The sequence below is a fragment of the Suncus etruscus genome, chromosome 5, assembly GCF_024139225.1.
Source record: "Suncus etruscus isolate mSunEtr1 chromosome 5, mSunEtr1.pri.cur, whole genome shotgun sequence".
NCBI classification, from domain to species: Eukaryota; Metazoa; Chordata; class Mammalia; order Eulipotyphla; family Soricidae; genus Suncus; species Suncus etruscus.
Genome location: NC_064852.1, coordinates 145,374,864 through 145,396,409, shown reverse-complemented (window position 1 = coordinate 145,396,409; position 21,546 = coordinate 145,374,864). Strand labels below are relative to the sequence as shown.

At 35.2% G+C, this 21,546-nt stretch overlaps 1 protein-coding gene across 1 annotated transcript in view; it reads right to left on the bottom strand.

Annotated features, from left to right (window-relative positions):
• Positions 1 to 21,546, bottom strand: part of ANGPT1 (angiopoietin 1) — a 272,220-nt gene that overhangs the window by 81,995 nt on the left and 168,679 nt on the right. The window contains exons 2-3 of the mRNA XM_049773961.1: positions 18,027 to 18,182; positions 5,479 to 5,600 (exon numbers count right to left, since the gene is read on the bottom strand). Of these exons, the coding sequence (XP_049629918.1) occupies positions 5,479 to 5,600; positions 18,027 to 18,182 (278 nt within the window). The remainder of the gene's footprint in view (positions 1 to 5,478; positions 5,601 to 18,026; positions 18,183 to 21,546) is intronic.

Below are 21,546 nucleotides of genomic sequence, written 5' to 3'. Positions count from 1 at the left end.
AAACTTTCGTTCTGATAATCAACACAGTATCAGGGAAGCCTCGAATGTAACTCCCTCTTTATATAATGGAGAGTCTAATTTCCCTTTTTCTGCTTTGTTTTTGTAACACACGCAGTGGTGTTCAGGGAACAGTCCTCGAAGGGTTCCAGGGTTCCATTGGCTCTGAAGGAAATAGCTCCACCCACTGTACTATCATTCTGGCCTCTGGTTTCCCTTCATCTACACCTTGGTAAGGAAAGATTTCTTCAAAAATATTTTCCCCTGGTTACACTACATCGACAAAAGAGGACTTGCTCATTCCAGAGACCTTGAATCCTGGTCAGTCAACCAAACATTTAGGCCTAAAGACCTAGTTGTATATGAAGTTCAGCTGAAGCAATATCCATTTTTCTCTGTTCACCTTTTCTATTGTTTTGAGCAGAAACAACAAGACAGTTACTGGATGATTCTAATAGAACACGACAATTTGATACTTCACTTTATAGTTATAGCAACTTCCTACAAGCAAGGAAAATACAAGTACTTTCCATTTTTAGGTACTTGACTATCTAAATCCACTATATAGGCTATTTACAGCCCCTATTTCCAAACAATATTTCCTTGAGGTAAAAAAAACAAAATCAAGCTTTAAAAGTAAAAAAATAATTCAATAAAATATAATAAATGTTCATATTATTTATTATATATAAGTATATAATTTTCCCTTAAAGAAAGCAAATTGAAGTATTTTTTGTTACCCACCAATAGATGCTTAGGCCAACTAAGGATAAAGAAAACATTAATCCTATTTCTGCTTTATGCTTTTGACCATTTAGGTTATAAATTCATAAATCTAAGGAGACCAAAACTTCATTTTCAACCCTACAAGTGATGCATTTAATGCATCAGGATGTAAATCAGCAGGATCTCTCAGCATGATCCGGTAGTGTAATCCTGTCATAAAATATTTCTCTCGTTCTGCCAAACAAGTAGTGGACCCTCCTAGGGACTAGCTCATTGACTTGGCAACTGAGAACCCATCATACTCAAAGCTGGTAAGTCACAAACCCAGACACAACTCCTGACATTCCTTGGAGAGGAAGCAAAGCTTAATTTAGATAATCCCCTTTGCAAAGTTATTAGTTGATCCAAACCAGACCTGGTCAACTAAAGACATGCTGCTCCTATGTTTTAGAGATACCTCAAGTACAAATAGCTTCTGGTTGCATTTGGAGGATTAAGAATTATTTGAAGATTAGAGTAAGAGTAATTAATAAACCCTTTGAGATATACATAAGCAATTCCTTATCGAACTCTGACTTTCTAGCTACTCAAATGGAGGGGGTCACATTATTTTGTTGTTACTCCTAGAAAGTGAATGGCAAGGTTTCTCTAATTCCACTTTTAAATATGAAAATCAGTAATAAACAAAATAAGGAAAGTATGTTGTATATTATATAGAGATATTTTGGCTTATAAATACACTTTACTTCCCAGGTATTTATGGAAGAATATTCATGCTTTAATAGTATAAATTTCCCAATATACCAGCTTAATTGTGTTCTTAGCAATAGGAAGTAGACAAAAATGTATGGATTTGGCAACCACTGATGGTCACCCCAGTCCTAGTCATCTGTGAGACAATTTTATAATTGAGAACCTAGCAGAAAGATGTGAAGAGCAGAAGGAAACAATATGTAATTTTTTGTGCAAATGAAAGAAATTAATATTAAACTAAAATTTTAAGTCATTTAATAATGAAATACAATATGCTGGAAAAGGGAATTGTTTTAATTCTAAGAAAATCATTACTTAAAACATGATATAATTCATATGTTTCAGAAAATGTGACTTTTCTTTAAATAGAATTAAATGAGAGGGACCAAATCTGAATATATATGCATGTTCTGGAGAACATATGTCAGCGGCCTGCAGTTGATCTCAAACCTTGACTCAGTTGTACTGATGAACAGAGAAAATAGCTATTAAGCACTTACCCTTTTAAAAAAATGACCATTTCAAGGCAAGAATTTCTCAGTAGAAAACAGTACCAGGTACCATATCAAAAATCATGATGGAGACAACCAAAATGATCTGAAAGTAAGGTAGAAGGGATGGATATACTTTTTGAAAAAAGAAAGTGAAAAGAACAAAAGAAATAAAAATGAGAAGAAAGGAAAAGAGAAAAAGACAAAGATGAGGATCTTTGAACATGAATGACAGTCAGGAAACTATTTATTTGTTTATCTATTTATTTATTTATTTATTTTAGTTTCTGGGCCACATCCGGTGTTGCTCAGGGATTACTTCTGGCTATGCGCTCAGAAATTGCTCCTGGCTTGGGGGACCATATGGGACACCAGGGGATCAAAATGCGGTTGGTCCTAGGCTAGCGTGGGCAAGGCAGAAGCCTACCGCTTGAGCCACCACTCAGGCCCCAGAAAACCATTTATTTTTGTAATTACCAGTGAATCATTTCAGGTTTTCCAATATTTTTAATATAAGTTTTATTTTAACTATAGTGGCTTACATATCGTTCACAGTAATATTCCAGGTACATATTAACATTGAATCACGAATCATTTCAGGTTTTCCAATATTTTTAATATAAGTTTTATTTTAACTATAGTGGCTTACATATCGTTCACAGTAATATTCCAGGTACATATTAACATTGAATCAGGGGAATTCCCATCACCGAATTGCCCTCCCTCCACCTCCTTTCCCATCCTGCCTCCCTTATCCTCCACCCTCACCCCAGGGGCTTCTAGATTGAGTGGCCCCCTCTGTGTGTTTATTACTTAGTGATCTTATAACTGTTTGGTCTTGGTACCTCCATTACTACCCCCTCCAATTGGGAGGCGGGACTAGATAGTTCAAGTTATGTGGTTTTGTTTGAAGAAGAGAAAAGTTATAAAATGGGGTAAAAATTAACTACACCGACAATAGGCAGAGTCCTTCTAGAGGATCTCATCCTCGGTTTGAGAGACGAAGGGGAAAAAAGAAGGTGAAACACCACAACAATTCAAAAAGAGGAATCAAATAAGATATCCAGTGAGCACTGCAGCAATAAAGATTTGCACCACATAATTGCCATAGTCTTGAGATAAAAACATGACAGAGCGCAAAAAAACGAAGAGAAAAGAAGAAAGAAAAAGTAAATATATAAATAAAAAAGTGGACAACTACTTCAATATCCACCCCAAAACAAAACAAAAAAATCAACAAAAACTAGATAAACGAGAAAAAAAGAGATTATTTTGTACTTTTTGTCTTTCTTTTTTTTCCCTCCTGCATAGGTTTTCCAATATTTTAATGATATCGTGATAGCTTAAGTATCAGAGATAGACCAAGATTTGTTCATTATCAATAGAGAAAGAAGCAAAGAACCAAAATTTATTTTGACAGCTTGTTAAAAGATAAAACATAAAATATTTAGTAGAAATATACTTTTAAAATATCCAGAGTCACACCTACAGAGTAAAATACCATATGGTTTACTAAGGACAATATTAAAGAAATATCCGTCTTTTAGAAAAGGCACATCTATCTCTATCTCCAAAAGAAAGCAGCCTACAAGACTTCAATTTTTGTTAAAATATATTAATAAATAGAGAGAAATATATGTAGTTCTACTTAAAAAGATGTTAACTTTGAATGTTCCTTCACACAACTTTTCCCTTCCTCAATAAATATAAATTATTAATACAATTATTTAAATGATATCAGTTTAAATTGTCAGTGCTTTATTGGAAATATTTGCTGGAAATAATTTCCAATAAATACTATTTATTGGAAATATTTACTGGAAATAGCCTTCAAATAGCTTTTGACTCAATGTGACAATAGATGAGGGTTCATCTCAGTGAAAAAAATTTTTTAATCACAATAATAGTCTGTAGAACCCTAAATCAAATATAGTTTAGGTATACATGTTACAGGTATGTGGCTGGGTTATAGTGAAAGTACTGTAGAAAAAATTTTTTTCAGGAGTATTTTAAACTACAAACATTTAATCACTCACCAGTCTGTGTTAATTCCTACCCAATTTAGTTACAGTTATACATTTTAGCCCATGATAATACAAATAAGTCAAGTCAAACCTTTTAGAGTAGAGATGGAAGTCATAGGGCTGGCACCTTTCAGATTCTATAAACCAATAGTAAAGAGTATTTTCTTTACATAAATGTTTAATTGCAGTTGCTGTGATTATGTTTACTTTCAACATAAAGTTGGAGTTGGAAAATCTTAAATGGATGATGATATCAAGAGACATTCTGCTACAGTGAGGAAAGCAGGACCAGGAATGAATTCTATATCCCAGTTCTATAACCAGCGAGCTTTGCTACCGGGCATGGGCTACTCAATTGCATAGTCTGCTTGTTATCTGTCAAGTAAAGGAACCAGCAGTCCTCTTAGGTACCTTCTTGATTTAGAACCAAAAACCTCTAGATCCAACCAACACAATGGTACTGATTCAATTCTAGCAACACAGGGGCTCAAAGTGCACAAGAAGTAAGACTTCTTCAAAGCAATAAAATACTTAGAAGAAAATGCTGCTATTGAGCAACAAACTTGTTTATATTGAAGTCATGTTTTGAATTGTCCATCATATTAGTAATAGAAAAATAATCTAATGAGGAAATACTGTAGAAAAATTGAATAATGTAAGAAAATAGGTTTAGGGTACTCCCTTTCAAGCCCCACTCCTTGCATTGAAGGACCATTTTTGTTAGTTTCTCTTTTCCTTTAATAAACATACCTCCCAAACATACACACTGGTTTAGTAAATTGTAAGAAAAAATACTTAACAAGAACAAGAAAGCATAAAATGTAGTACGCAAGTTCATTTTAGCTTTTAAGGTCTTCGAGTCTCATTTCATTCTTCTGTCATAATTCCGTTTATAAAACATAGGTAAAGATAGTCTAAGATACTTAAGAAGAAAAATAAAAATCTCTTGAATCAATTTTACAGCAAACAATTTTCTGATAAAATATGTGAATTTTGTTTATCTCTGGTGCATGATCCCTAAATTAAAAAAATCTTGTTTTGCACACATTTAAGGAAAGTTATTAAAAAAATTCAAGCTACTGACTTCCTATTTTATAGAATAGGGAGGCTCTATTTTTCTTTGTTGTTATGTCCTATAAATTTATTCATAAATGTTTATTCTACACATTTATCAAAATATTTAGTCACAATGTTTAGCTGTAAAATCAAATCATTTTTATAAAATTCACATAGATCTGAAAAACTGAACATTAGAGAAATTTGTGCCAAATGCTAAAAAAATCCAAATATTTAAAGAGGGAAATAAGAAACTACTACTTTATTATTGACATACTTGTAATATAGTCCTCATAAGTTCACATTTCTTTTTATATTAAAATTTAATTTAGTTTTCTATTTTTTTAAACTAACACATACTTAAGAGTTGCCAGAGAAGTAGTAATAACAAATACATAAAAATATATTTTTTGGAACACAACAATCCTCACCTGTTTTTTTCATGAATCTTTAGGATTTCATTAGTCTGTTGAAGAAGTTGCTTCTCTAGCTTATATGTTGATAATGAATTCTCCAGAAGTTGTATTTCAAGACGAGAAGTTTGATTTAGTACCTTAAGATAAAACATGAAAGCATTTCAAACTTTAATCACTAAGAATAAGATATTTTTAATTTAAATTTTTGTATCTCTTGGGAAAACATTTCTTCTAAAATTACTCATCAAATGGTCTAAATTCTTATATTTTTTTAGTTTAAGACTGAATTTGCAGTTATATAAGAAAATTCAATTGCTAAATTTTTTTGCTTCGATTGCACATACTGAATGCTGAGAAAATGTCCTGTCCTAGATGCCTTAGATCTCTATACTTTTCTTTTTCCTTTTTTTTTTTTTTTTGGTTTTTGGGTCACACCCGGCGATGCTCAGGGGTTACTCCTGGCTGTCTGCTCAGAAATAGCTCCTGGCAGGCAAGGGGGACCATATGGGACACCGGGATTCGAACCAACCACCTTTGGTCCTGGATCTGCTGCTTGCAAGGCAAACACCGCTGTGCTATCTCTCCGGGCCCAGATCTCTATACTTTTCTAATTTTAAATGTTCTATTCAAAATAAAAAACGGAAAAGAAAAAGAGAGTTAAACCTGAGGTTTACTGAGTTGGAAAGTAGATAGGATCTTATATGGAATAGCAGTCAAACTAGATAATTGTTGTACTTGTATCTCTCTCTCTCTCTCTCTCTCTCTCTCTCTCTCTCTCTCACACACACACACACACACACACACACATTTTCTCCTAGAAAAGCTTTCTAGAAAATTTTTTCTAGAAAATGTGAATCTTCAACTCTTTTTGAATCACTAGACTCATAGCGATGATGAGAAATTCTAGAAAGTTATATCAATCTAAAAGATTTTGCTCTATAAATTATGCTAAGAGAACATTTCCTCCTTTTCTGCATTTTTGTTTTGATTTTTGGGGAACAAACCCAGAAGTGCTCAGTGTTTATTCCTGGTGAGCTCCAGGAGCTATATGGGGTGCCAGGGATTAAACCCAGCTTTGGGAGCCAGAGAAGTGGTGCATCGGTAAGGCGTTCAGCTGACCCAGGATGGGCCTTGCTTGATTCAATCCCCTGCATCCCATATGTTTCCCCAAGCCTGAGCACATAGCCAGAAGTAACCTCAGAGCATCACCAGGTGTGGCCGAAAACCAAACCAAACCAAAACAAAACAAAACAAAAAACAAACAAAAACAAAACAGGTTTGGTATACAAGACAAGGACCTTACCAGTTATATTGGGCCTCTTTCCTCTTTTTTCTGTAGCAGATATTTAAACTCAGGGATAGGTCCTGTGTTTGGAAAAAAACTCCTTTTCTAAATAATGATGATAGACTCAGAATCAGAGTTAAGCTATTGAAGAATGCAGGAAGAGGGATATATTTACAGAGTAATAAGACAGAGATTGGAGTGAGTTGAGTTGATTTCTGGGGGCTAGAGAGAAAATACTAGAGCATGAGATAAGGACAAAGTAGATTGAACTAAAATGACCAGGTTTGATAGCCAACACTGCCGGGGGATGATCCCTGAGCAGGGCCAAGAGTAAGCCCTGAGCACAGCCAGATGTGGTAAAAAAAAAAAAATTTAAATGCTGTAGTGACACTATTAAAGAAAGTACTAAAACAAAAGCCAAAATGAAAACCTCATAGAAATTATATAATATTGTACAGGATCATTTATGTAAATAAAAGCAGTGGAAAACAAAGAAATGTTTAAATGCAAGCACACCATCACATGAAATAAAGATAATCTCTAACCCCATATATATCCTTCAGTTGTGCTGGACTTGATCTCACCCACTTTTGTCTATGCCCAGCCCCAAAGTGTTGAGGCCAAGGAGAAAAGGGTGAAATGGCAGATGGGGGCATGTTTTAAAGTGTTAAGTTGCTACGATTCATTTGTCATAAGCATTGAGTGTTTATGAATTAAAATTGAGAACCAGTCTACACATTACTATTAATGACCAAATAGCATATTCATGGAGTTTAAAAAAAAATAAAGCACGTTCCTATTTTAAAGTATTTTATTTGAGGAAAAGGTAGTAAGAGGATCTGTGACATTAAGGTAGAAAGATAAGCAGTCAGAGGAAAACTAGTAAAGAATGCAAAGATCAGAGAACCACAAAATAGAACTCACAACTAGTACACACTGTTTCATCTGGAAAATATTTTTGCTTTTTATTAAGTGGAAGAAAAATATAAATTAATAAATGAGGGGATCAGACACTGATGATTTGTTAATATTTTGCACAGTACTTGACAAAGATTATTCATTAAATGTTATTTTTTGTAATTTATTGAACATTAAAATGCTAATGTTGGTTGAATAAACAGCATATTGTCTCACTCAAAGACAATATATATAAAATACAAGATGTCTTTGTTATTATTGGACTTTAGCTTTGCTTTCTGATATTCTCAAGTATTATTTTTTTATTTTAAAAATCTCAAAAATAAATTTTTCTCCAAATCTACTAGGAACATAAATAGAGCATTTTCGAATTATAAGTAAAGCTATCCATATCTCAATCAGGAAACTGTTAAATCTCCAAATTTTTCCCTATTTTACTCTGCCTCTAGTCTACTTTTCACATACCAATCAGAATGATCTCTTTAAAACATAAAATTAATCACATCAGTTCTTATGTTAATGAGTTAATGACTTCCTTTCACAAATAGAATCTCAAAATCTTTAGCTTCAAGGACAAATTCCTTGTATCATCAGGGCTCTGCTTATTTTTCAGACCTTTCTTTCTGACATGTCCTCTAGACTTAATAGGCTTCAACAATTAAGGTCTTTCTTTCTTCTACCCCAACATGCCAAATTCATTTCCAGCTTTGTGCTTTGAACTTAGTTTTCTCTGGCTGGAATGTTTACTCTTCCTCAGGTGATGGCTGGGTTCTCCTTGCTCAAAGAGACTCTGCAAAGAGTCCCCCACATCACCACCCTGAAGTTCTCATGTTGGATTTCTTTATGTACTCCTGACTATTAGAAAACATCTTGAACCTTCACTATTTGCTGACTTTCTGGACTAAAGGAATGCCAGCAGTAGATAGACAGGGCTGCTCCATCTGGAACCCACCCAAGCTTTCCTGTTCAGAAGCGGGTGCTACCCCAGTGTGCTTAGGATACTGATTGGAAGAAATGCTGGATAATGCACAGTGAATTGCTTTTCAAGTTAAGTAATGGTTGGTTCAAGAGAGAGTAAGAGGATCACATGATTACCGAGCTATGTTTCAGTTATGATAGCCTAAATCTAAGGCAGTATCTGAAAGGGGGCAAGGAACAAATCTCAGAAGTTCAGGCTAAGTCTTCTGAGTTAGGCTAAGTGGGGTCATCTCAGGTCAGTTTTGAGCACAAATGCCAATTCCGTCTTTTCCCCTTACTTTGACCCAGTTGCTGCTTTATTTCAGCTCTCTCCAGTGATGTATTAAAATGGGCCTAAAGTTCAAAAGTGGGCAACTGAAAAGAATTATACAGGAAACTATGATAAATTGACCACTTTCTTGCCTTGTGTCTATATGGAACTTGCTGGTTAGAAATAATCTATGTGTTCCATTAAAATGACAAAAAGCATTTGTTTCTTTCACCAAAACACATTCCAAAGCACATCACTGAGAAAGCAAGAAGAAAAAGAGAGCAGAGAAAAATAAAAATGAGAATGATGCTATGTGAAACTAGCCCCCCAAACAATTTCAAAGCTCAAAAGCTCTAGAATATTCCACAGAATAAAGAAATCATAAATTGATTTCAAATCATAACTTGGTTTGAAGTTTTTAAACTATCAAAACTTTTCCTTTTGTAATCACAGTGCTTGAATAAAGATGCTATTAAAAATAAAAAAAATCCTTTTAAAATCAACAAAATTTAGAAATAAAAATGGGATGAAGGGAGATTTAGGACATTGGTGGTGGGAATGTTACACTGGAGATGGGGGGTGTTCTTTACATGACTGAAACCTAATCACAATCATATTTGTAATCAAGATGTTTAAATAAATAAAAATATTAAAAAATAGTTTCTCAAAAAAAGTGGCCTAAAGGATTTCAGCCAGTTCTCATTACTTACTTTGAACTATGTCCTCATTTTTCTTCAACTGCTCATTTAATTAACAACTAAAATTGTATTAAATTCATTACTAATAATATAGCACTAAAACAAAGGTATAGATTTAAGCATAATATAGAAAGACCATGAAACAAAATTTCTGACACTGATTCTTAATTTTAAAATAAATAATGTCAACTCTGTATAATTATACTTTAAGTTTTCAAATAAAAACTATAAGCTAAGGTAGAATGCTTGGCAATTAGATTTTGACATACAAATGAGAAATACAGATAGAAGAAATGAGTTAGAGAACCCCGAAATTTTCACTATCAAATAAATAATTGGGGAAGGGGACAGAAAGTTGGTAGAGTGGGTAGGACACATTCTTTGCATGGCATTGACTTGGGCTTGATTCCTAGTACCACAATATGGTCTCCAAGTCTGCCAGGTGCAATTCCTGAGAACAGAGCCAGGCGTAAGTCTTAAGCCTAGTTATATGTTGTCCCAAAACAAAACAAAACCAAACAAAAATAAAAACAACCCAAAAAATAAAGCACAACAAAAAAAACTTTTTGGTGAATGATAGTACATGTTACCAAGTATTATTCTATAGGTTATCTGTTAGTATATAAGGGGATAAAGATCACTGAGACATGTTGAGGTTTCTGTCCTAACCAAGTTAAACAGAATCACTGGTAGTGTATCAAGAAGCTTGAATTTGAGTCTACAGGTAAGACAAATAAGAGGTGATCAGTAATTCTTCAGAACACTCCATCACAATGCTCAACTCACCTAACTGAAACTTTATCATTGATTCCTAATTTTAAAAACCACGGGGGGGGGATAAAAAATAAATTAAAAAATACATTATAAGGGGCCAGAACTGTAGTGCAAGCTGTAGGGCGTTTGCCTTGCACATGCTAACCTAGGATGAACCACCCCCCGGCGTCCATATGGTCCCCCAAGCCAGGAGCAATTTCGGAGCGCAGAACCAAGAGTAAATTCTGAGCATCACAGGGTGTGGCCCCAAAATAAAACAAAACACAAGGGCCGGAGAGATAGCATGAAGGTAAGGCATTTGCCTTGCATGCAGAAGGTCAGTGGTTCGAATCCTGGCATCCCATATGGTTCCCCAAGCCTCCTGCCAGGAGTGATTCCTGAGCGTTGCTGGTATGACCCAAAAACCAAATAATAATAATAATAACAATAACAACAACAACAATAATAATAAAAAACAAAAGAACATTATAAATGTAGTCGGAGTGATTGTACAGTGGATAGAACAATTTGCCTTGCACACAGTTGAGCAAGGTTAGATCCCTGGCATCCCGTAGGGTCCCTGAAGCCTGCTAGGAGTGGTTTCTTAGTACAGAGCCAGGAGTATGCCCTGAGTGCTGCTGGGTGTGACCCCAAAACAAAAACAAAACAATAACCATAAAAATTATGAATTGTATCATATCAATTAAGTAATGAGAAAGTATAGCAAAATATGTGTTCCAATTCTTCAAAAATATCTTTTACAAGAAAAATTCTGTGTATCTGTGTGTGTGTGTGTGTGTGTGTGTGTGTGTGTGTGTGTGTGTGTGTGACCACATTCAGCTGTTCTAAGGGTTTAAATCCATTTGTCAAAACAACTTAACACTATATGGATGACATTGTTTAAATCCTATTGTTTGGGGGCCGGGAAGGTGGCGCTACAGGTTAGGTGTCTGCCTTGCAAGCGGATGGACCGCGGTTCGATTCCCCCGGTGTCCCATATGGTCCCCCCAAGCCAGGGGTGATTTCTGAGCCATAGCCAGGAGTAACCCCTGAGCGTCAAACGGGTGTGGCCCAAAAACCAAAAATAAAAATAAAAATAAATAAATAAATCCTATTGTTTGGTTGCTTAATTCTTTTGTTTTGTTTTGTTTTGTTTCGTTTCATTTTGTTTTCCGTTTTTGGCTCACACCCAGCAGCGCTCAGGGGTTACTCCTGGCTCTATGCTCAGAAATCGCTCCTGACAGGCTCAATGCCGGGATTCAAAGCACCACCCTTCTGCATGGAAGGTAAATGTCTTATCCCCATGCTATCTCTCAGGTCCAGTTGCCTACTGTTTTTTAAATAAAGAGTCATATAATACATATCTTATTTATTTATCTGGAGGCATGTGGTACTTAGTACAGTTATTTAACACAGCCATTATTTGGAAATAGTGGCCAAATATTATATGTAAATGAATGTGAGTAACTGTTCAATAAAACTTTATTTACAAAAAGAGACAGCAGATTGAGTTTTGACTTTTGGGTCAAAATTCATTGTGCTCTCTCCTAATGGATTATTGAACACGTTTAAAAGATCTTGTGAAAAAATAAATTAACCAAGCATTTTCTTTGGATGACTCATTAGCAATTTGATTTCACTGAGCCAAATTTTTATGGTTATTCAATTAGTCCCAGAGATCCAGAGCACCAAACTTCAGTTTCCTTATCTTTTTTTTTTTTTTTTTGGTTTTTGGGTCACTCCTGGCAGCTCTGTGCTTAGAAATCACTTCTGGCAGGCTCGGGGGACCATATGGTATGTCGAGATGCAAACCACCATCTTTCTGCATGCAAGGAAAATTCCCTACCTACATGCTATCTTCCCAACCCCTCTTAGTTTTCTTTTCAAACATTTTTCTACCTAAGGAGTCATGTTTACTGATTAACCTGTGCCTGAACTACCTTAAATTTGTACCGCTGAAGACCCAGCAACAAATGTGAAAGTTTGTGACCTTTGAGAAGCAGATGATACAAAAGCTTGGACTTGCTGAGAATTTGTAATGGAAAATGTCTGTCAAGGAAAATAAGGAAATAGCTCAAAGGGGACTGGAAATACCTTCTCTCTGTGAGATAGGCCTAACTGCAAGATGAAGAGAGAGAAGCTAGAAGAACAGAGGAAATCTCAGCTTGGAAGGCCTTTGTGAGAAAATCCAGCAAGACAGATGAAGCGGCCTTGGGAAAAGATATGTGACTGTGAAGTCCTAATGTTCCCTCAGTCAGGCTTAACTATTATAACCCCACTGAGTCATTGGCTACAAAAAACTATAGCTTCTTCACCAAGAGAAGGATAGATTTTAGAGCATAGAAGCTGGAGTATTGGTTAATGATACTTCATACAGTAGATAGGATAAGGACATGTTTATAGATATATATATATATACATATTACATATGTAAATAAATATAAGAATATATATAGAAAATATTCTAAACATGATTATTTTGATAGAAATTTATGTTTTGGAAAGGTGTTGTCATCGTAACTCAATTAACCTGAGAGGATCAAAGGCTTGATTTATCTTTATATTCTATGTAGTATTATTAAAATATCTGGAGAGATAGCATGGAGGTAGGGCGTTTGCTTTGAATGCAGAAGAACCGTGGTTTGAATCCTGGCATCCAATTGAACCCCTGAGCCTACCAGGAGTGATTTCTGAGCATAGAGCCAGGAGTAACCCCTGAGCGCTGCCAGGTGTGACCTAAAAATCAAAAAAAAACAAAAACAAAAACAAGTCTTTGCATCAAGAAAGTGTTCTGATTACATCTGTTAAATTTGCTACCATTAAGTTCTTTTTTGTTGTTTTGTTTTGTTTTGTTTTTTTTTTTGGTTTTTGAGCCACACCTGGTGGTGCTCAGGGTGACTCCTGGCTGTCTGCTCAGAAATAGCTCCTGGAAGGCATAGGGGACCATATGGGACACTGGGATTCGAACCAACAACCTTTGGTCCTGGATCGGCTGCTTGCAAGGCAAACGCCTCTGTGCTATCTCTCCGGGCCCACCATTAAGTTCTTATTATAAATGTTTGGAATTTGGAGAAACAGATTCACTCTATAAGGGATTTCTTACAGTTACTGCCAAATAAAGACAAGAAAGAAGTAGATCCTTGATTAATGAGAGAGGTTGCTTAGGTACTTGGTAAAATAAGGTTAAAAGGCAGTAATTGCAATCACATCTTTATTATGTATATAAAAAAGGCCTTTCTTAAATTCACATTTTTTACATTTGTTTTCCACCTTACTTTTCCCTTGGGCTCATTTACCATCCTGCAACCAGAGAAAACATGAGAGAAGCAATCTAGACAGAGCAGGTAGATAAAGCCTATGGGCTCAGAGGCAGGATGGTTTAGTTTCAGTCTGTGCTCTAATGTTTATTTATTCATTTACCAGACTGGTTGTTTTACTATTTTGTTTCAATTTCAACATCAATAACAAGGGATAGTAATAGGCCTACCCCCAAAGCTTTAAAATGAATACTAAAAACACATATATATGTATTTTTTAGAACAGAGCCAAGCAAAGATGATTGGAAATGAAGTTAAATAGTGTATCTATTAGTTTATCTCTAATCAAAACTTCCCTGAGGAAAGATTTTTAGAAATAGACTTAGACAGCATAAACAACCGTACATAATGTCGGAGACTAATCCCTTGCAGTTGCAAACTTGGAAAAAAGAACTGGAAGGAGAGCAGATATTGATAGAAACAGATAATAGGTAGAATAAAACACTGCAAGCTAAATTAAGGAGAAAACAATAAGGCTAGTGTCCATTTCTAAGTCTTAGAGTTAACACTATGGCTATGTAGAGGTATTCATTACCTATACCCATGCTATCTCTCCAGTGCCTCTATCTCATTTTTTTAAGCCCAAGTCTTGGGCATGTGCAGAAAACTAGAAAGCAGTGTTGCTTACTTTGATAACATCAGCACGTGGAAGAGCACTACATTGCAAAACTGATGGCAAGAGCTCCTAAATAAATTGGAAAACCAATGTCAGTTTTAGAAAAAGCAGCATAACATGATAAATCTCTGAGCAAATCCCCAAAGTGACTTGAATAGCACAAATCTACAGTTTAAGAAGCTAATTATGTTTTTCTAGGTTTGTTTTTGGTTCACACCCAGCAGGCCTCAGGGGTTACTCCTGGCTCTACTCTCAGAAATCACCACTGGCTCAGGGGACTATATGGGATGCTGCAGATGGAACCTACGTCTGTTCTAGATCAGATGCATGCAAGGCAAATGCCTTACCACTGTGCTATCGCTCTGGCCCCAAGGTGCTAATTAATGAGCAAAGAGACAGTACTCACACTTGTTTGCACAGACCAAGCCTTATGGTCTTCTGAATCCACACATAGTGATCAATGAGCACTTGGTCAGGAGCATTGCCAAATGTCATCCAAAACCAAAATGAAAGATATGCTAATACATAATAGGGCATGATATGAAAGTTATTTGGAATTAACTTTCAATCTGAATTTAGCCCTGTATCTGGACTTAATTGGATAGTTAAACCAATGTATCACTTGTCTATTACAATGGTTTAATTGGTACCTCATTGAGTGTGTACTCAATTGCTTTGGAGCATCCCAGATACAAGTAACCCAGACATGACATGACATGACATGACAATAAAGAGAAAAAGAATATGTTGATGCTTCTGTTACTATGAGCTGAGTAAGGAAGGTGGGTTGTCAGCACATTTTTTTATTTGACATATTTTGTTTTATTGGGGGACATACAGAGCTGTGGGCTTGAGGAACTATATGGAGTTCTGGGGATCAAATTTGTGTAGACTGTGTGCAAAGCATGTTCTGTACCCATAATCTATGTATCCAACCCCTTATTTTTTGTTTTGTTATTCAAACCATTGTTTTCCCTCTTTCATGACTTTTAGGACTTTAAAAAATAGAAAGGTTTTTCACGTTTAGCTATCTTAAAGTTAATTCTTAGTGAACTGTATAAACCTCTTTTGACTTCGAATGACGAGTTTTCTTGATTTCACATAGAGAGAGAATTCTTCTGTGAAATTTCTGAGAAACTTCTAAGTATTATATATCTTTGGCTGCATGTATATATAGAACACATTGTTGTATTTTAAACTCATACATGCTATCCATCTTAACAGCTTGCAGACTAATTGGCTAACAATGGGAATATTTTCCATATAAACATTAATTTTGAGATGGGAAGAGAAATGAAAGAAAAACAGGAAGAGAGAAAAAGAAAGAAGAAAAATGTGTTCCACAGAGGTAGACAGGGGAGAGGACAGGGGAGAGAGAAAGGGGAAGATGGTAGTGTTCGGGGTGGGGGGGGTTTTGAGGAAATTGATGGCAGGAAATATGCACTGGTGAAGGGTGTTGCTCATTGCGTGACTGAAACTCAATGATGAACAACTTTGCAATTGTCTATCTCAAAATCAAGCGAAAAACACCTCAGCATTTGAGGCAAATGGAAAATATAATGCACTTCTATGTATGTCATAAAACTTATAATAACTGAAATGCATAAAACATCCAAATATTTAATCAAGCAGAATGATGTGTGCTTCAGTTTTGAATATTTGAGAATGAATTGTAGGTGATTATAAGCGTTTATTCTTTTGTTTTGGATTGGGGGCCATACCTAGTGGTGCCATGGCTTACTCTTGGCCCTGCACTTAGGAATCACATCTAGTGGTATAATGGGCATAATATGGAAAGCCAAGGGAAAATATGCACAGATATCTTATACAAGAAGCCACTTGTCACCATGTGTCACCAAAATTCCTTAGTATGATTATAAGTGACTATATAGTCATATCACTTATTTATATTCATTTCCTTTCCCTATTCCTGATGATTATCTGATGACAATGTATATTTTCCAAATCCTACATGGATTTTTGTTTCATACAATGAATATTTAAACTCATATTCAATTACTTATTAGTATTGCAAATCACAAGGAACAGAGAAGAAAAGGAATACGTATTTCTCACTTTGAGTCACAGACTCCATTATTCACTAGAAAATCATACTTTCTGAACTCCTGTCTGCTTTAAAATAGTCACATAAAAGTCAGCTGTAAATGGTAAAGCTATTTGAGAAATATAAAATGCTCCATATCCATATAAAATATCATTGTGTAATGCCATGAACACAATGAAAATAATGCTACATCTAGATTTTTTATTTATGTGGCTAAAGTAGTTGAAGAAGGAGAATACTAGGCTGGAGTAGCCTGATGATGAGATAACTTCTATAAGCAAATAAAACTGAAGCCAGACTCAATGCCCTAAAATTCAAGCAAACAAAACCAAGTAACAACAATCACAATTAGCCAGCTGGCTTTTCCAAATAAAGCAGCCACTTAAGTGAGAGCCATTCAAAACCTTTCACTGCTTCACTTTCAAGGCTTCTCTATTAAAACCTTTTCCCAATGCCCTAGTATGTTTTCTTTCTTTCTTTTATCAATAGATTTTAGCCTAGTGATTACTGACAGAGATATAAATAACCTAATAGACTGGACCACATATTTGCATGTGGGAAGCTTGTGTTCCATCTCTCGTGCTGAATATTCCAGAGGAGTGACCACCAAACACCAAGCTATGTGTAGCCCCCAGTTGTACCAGGCTATCACCCCAAAGTAAAAATCCAAGAAAAATAGATTGGTAACTGGAATAACCATTCCTTTGGCTAAAAGGAATCAGAGATTATCTTTTAGCCAATACTTTTTTTTCTATCTGTAGTGGAAGGCAATAATGATTAGAAAACATAATTTGTACATAATACTGACTTGGAAACAAATAAGCAATGATTATACAAAAATAATCGTGGCACTGTCCATGGTAGGAAAGGGGATTTTTAATGGTGTATATGGTGTAAGGAAGCCCAGGAAACAGCATATGCATATATATTATATATATATATATTTTACATATATATTAATATCCAAAGAGAGTTTGGGGTTGGCTTGTAATTAAAAACTAATTTTACATTTTATGAATTTTACACATTCCTGATCAGTTTATATAAGGTTTATTATTCAGTCCAATGAGTACACAAAATGACTTCAGGCAAAAGATAGAACCGTGTGTAGAGCACTTATCTTACACATAGTTCAACCAGTTTCAGTCTCCAGCATCCCACATTATTCCTCTGAATAACTTCCAGTATGACACCTAAGAGCAGAGTCTGGAGTAATCCTTGAGCACAAAAGGGTGTTGCCTTCCCAAAACCAGCAAACAACAAAGACTAGAATCACTGCAGGTTCCATAAGACTTGAGGTCTACCCAATACAAAACAGGGCAGGTTCCTATGTACTCTCAAAGGCACCACTGGACCTAAGTGGTTATTTTGTGTGACACTAATCATATCACAGTTAGTAGCTATAATGTTTATTTGAACTTAAATGCTGATTAAGTTCCTCGACAGGCTTATGTTTGCAAACACATAGAAAGCTAAATATACCAACTCAATTAAATCAAAAGAAACATGCATAGTATGTCAGGCAGTCATTGTTATAATTGCCAATAACAAAAAATGTATGTTTCTCCAATTGCAGTGATTAAATATGCTCTGTGTTTATGGCATAATCTAAAAACAAAACAGAACACACACACACACACAGTTCCTGGTAAGGAATGGATTGACTCTGGAACAGGAGTTTACCTGGGTCTCAACATCTGTCAGCTTTCTGGTTTGTTCTGCAGTCTGAGAGAGGAGGCTAGTTCCTATTTCCAGCATGGTGGCTGTGTGATTCTGAACTGCATTCTGTTGTATTTGTGCCATCTCCGACTTCATATTTTCCACAATGTAATTCTCAATCTGTAAGAGATAAAGGATAAAGCGTACTACATTATAAGCAAAGCCACTCTGTTGGAGCAATGTAATATTTACAATGACAAAACAAGACACAGCTGGCAAATCAACCATCTGGCAAAGATCCTTCCAGTCCCTGGGAGTGAAGGAAATAGGAGCAGTGCACACAAGAATCCAGTTACTAACACATTCCCAATATATACAAATAATTATATATATATACATACATATATACACACATAGTTGCAACAATAATGCCAATTTACACTTTCAGCTTCTCCTTTAACCCTCACAACAAAGACATGAGTTAGGCACAGATTGTTTATTTTTCTCTGGCTAGAGAAACAGAATCAGGGGAGGTCAATGATGAGCCCTGGGTTAACCAGCAAGAAAGCAATAGAGTTAACATGATCTTTTCGATTTACATCTTAGCTTTTTAGTCTTTTCATCATACTCAACCAACTACGTATCTTTGAGTAGAATTCAGTCTCCTACTTCAGCAATCACAAATAAAAGGCTATACTGGGAAATAGAATGAGAAAAGGTAGGTAGCTGTCCCAAAGCTAAGTTTTTAAGAGAATACTGAACTGGGAACAGTGTATGGGATGAGCTACAGAACCCAGGGGCTTGGGGGTAACATGACCTTCTTAATGCTACTTTCAAGCTTCAAAGCTGGCATTGAATTGATAGTTCCTACAGAAAGTTCTGCCCTTCTCACCTGGGGTAATGTCTAAACCACCTTAGTACTATCTTAGAGAGCCTTATAGTTGTCAGATAAATAGTCCCATAAAGACAATGAAAGTTTTTAGTGCCTCATTGCAAGGGAATCTATCAGGCACCAGATTGAATAAAAGTGAACATATGTGCTCCTTGACAAAACCAAAAGAAGCCTTCCCTCAGAGCACTTATTCCTTCTCCCTCCACTCTCCACCCCACTGAATGGTGACTATATTTTATTACCCAATTACACATATGGGGAAACTGCATCCCAGAGTAATCAGCTCCAAGGCCACACACCACAAAGGCAGCCAGACTTGGAGTTGAGTGCTGAAGTCCTTAACTTTCATACCAACACTCTTAGCCACTTGAGTACTCTGCCAAATTGTGCTTTATAAGCTGAGATCCAAGTCATTAACAGTTACGTGATTTTCACTGATTTAGTGAACCATAATACATTCACTATTTTATAATCCATAGTAACACTATTAACATGTAATAAATTGAATCTAAAATGAAATTCCCCTTTGTGAAACTTTGGCAGAACATGTTCTAACACTATTGCTTGCTTATTTCTATTTATCAAACATGAGTCTTCTCCCAAGCTAGGGAAAAAGAGTAAAATCCAATTCACATGATTATTAATGCATTTTGAATTTTTCTTTTTAATATATAGCAACACTACTCTTTATTCTTTATTTCCAAATTAAAGGTAGCAAGAAAATCCAGCCCATAAAATTTTCTTATAAAACAAATATATCATAATATCAGATATCTGTTGTTTTCGAGAGGTAACCTCATATGTCTTGTTTATCTTTATATAATGTCTTAATTTTCCTCTGGGGAAGAGCATTATATCCACCCACTTAAGGACAAATACTTTGGGTGGGACTGTTCCACCTTAGTTCCATTTGCCAGTACATGGTTGAGTTTGATAAACCAGAATCTTATATTCTTAAGGTTAAATTTAAGGTTCAGTTTCTAAAGAAATTTGTGAGCATGTTTTCAAGTCTCAAACTGGAATTTTGTCCAGTTATCAACAAAAACCCATATTTACCCTTTGTGACTTTAAGAAAGCTTGTAAAAGTATAGTTGAAGCCACATTTTGCTAGTACAAAAGAAAGAAAATGAAAAATATGCCAGATAGGAAGAGAAAGGGAACATAGTATGTATAGGATACCTTACAGCACCTTGACACTTTGAATTGACCAAAAATATAAACATTTTGTGATCCATCAATCAACCCTTGGGAATTTCATTTTTTCTCTTGTTCTTGTTTCAGTCACATTAATTTGTTTTCTAATACCTATAACCCAGAGTATTAACTGATAATAAGTGTTGGAAGTTAAGTAAAAGACACTTTAGCCAATCAAATAATAACAGTATGTTGCTAGCTCATTTGAGAAACTTAAGGCTATAGGTGGACATGTATATTGTTAAAATGGCAGGTATGCTCAATTATGAAGATTGAAATTTGTCATTTATAGCTGGCAGTTATTGCTTATGTAGCAGGCATCGAGCTAAGTGCATTCCTTTTATAATACACTTCAATCTCATAATAACTCTTCATGGTAGGTATTCTTGCAGCTGCTTTATAGGTGAGACTATTGAAGCTTAGAAAATCCCTCTCAACTTCCTAAAGAACACATCAGAATTCAAGTTCCTTCCCCCACTCCAAATATAAATTCCACGTTCTTTATTAGTTTACACGATTTATTCTATGCATTTTATTTTGTAGGTCCTTAAACTTGTGTGTTCATCAAAACTACATGGAAAGCATCATAAAAACGCAGATGTTGATACAATACGCTAGAACTCTGAGGCAGAGATTTCAAAGGCTCAATGTAGGGAACACATTTTTTCAAGTTTCCAATTCACTTCTGACTCAAAGACCAATGCCTCTCAAAATGTGGATTTTGGAATGAGAGTAATCTGTGAACTCTCTCCCATGCTATGCAGAAATGTGCCAGAATGTCAATTATCTATTATACTAAGCAGTGTTTAATTTACAACATATACATTTCTGTATACATATTCACTTATGCACATGTACAGACTTTATTAATAAAATGACTGAGGATTTAGTTGCATTCTGGCTCAAACCTTACTAAACAACAATTTCCTTTAGTACTAGTAATTAAACCACCAAGCTTATTTGTATGATCTGTCTGTTTAATAAATAAAAATGCTTTCTTATGTAGATTTCTTTCCTAAAAGTCCATTCATCACTGAGCTCCAATACAGATCTGTTGATAGTCATCCATGTTTTTATTTTTTGAAGTTCATTAATGGCAGTGAGTTCATAAAGTTGATTTTTTCTGAGCATAATAATAATCAAGCAAACTGTCTCCCCTGGTAGACTAATATGCACAGGGCAACTCTTCAAATGTCATGTGTTTTGTGATTCTATAACAGATCTTATTCATTTATTCTATTTTGTTTATTGTGCCTATTTTTAATCGCAAAGGTTAATACTTAATGTCACCATAATTGTTTTATATCAGGATTCATCACAGATTTTCCCAATACAATTGACTTATGTGAAGGAAAAAAGTAGGTTTCTAATAAAAACCAAAATTCTTATTTCAGCTGCCATGATGTGTAACATAAATATAACTCTAGTTAATCATTTTTTAATCAAATAGGGCTGTTT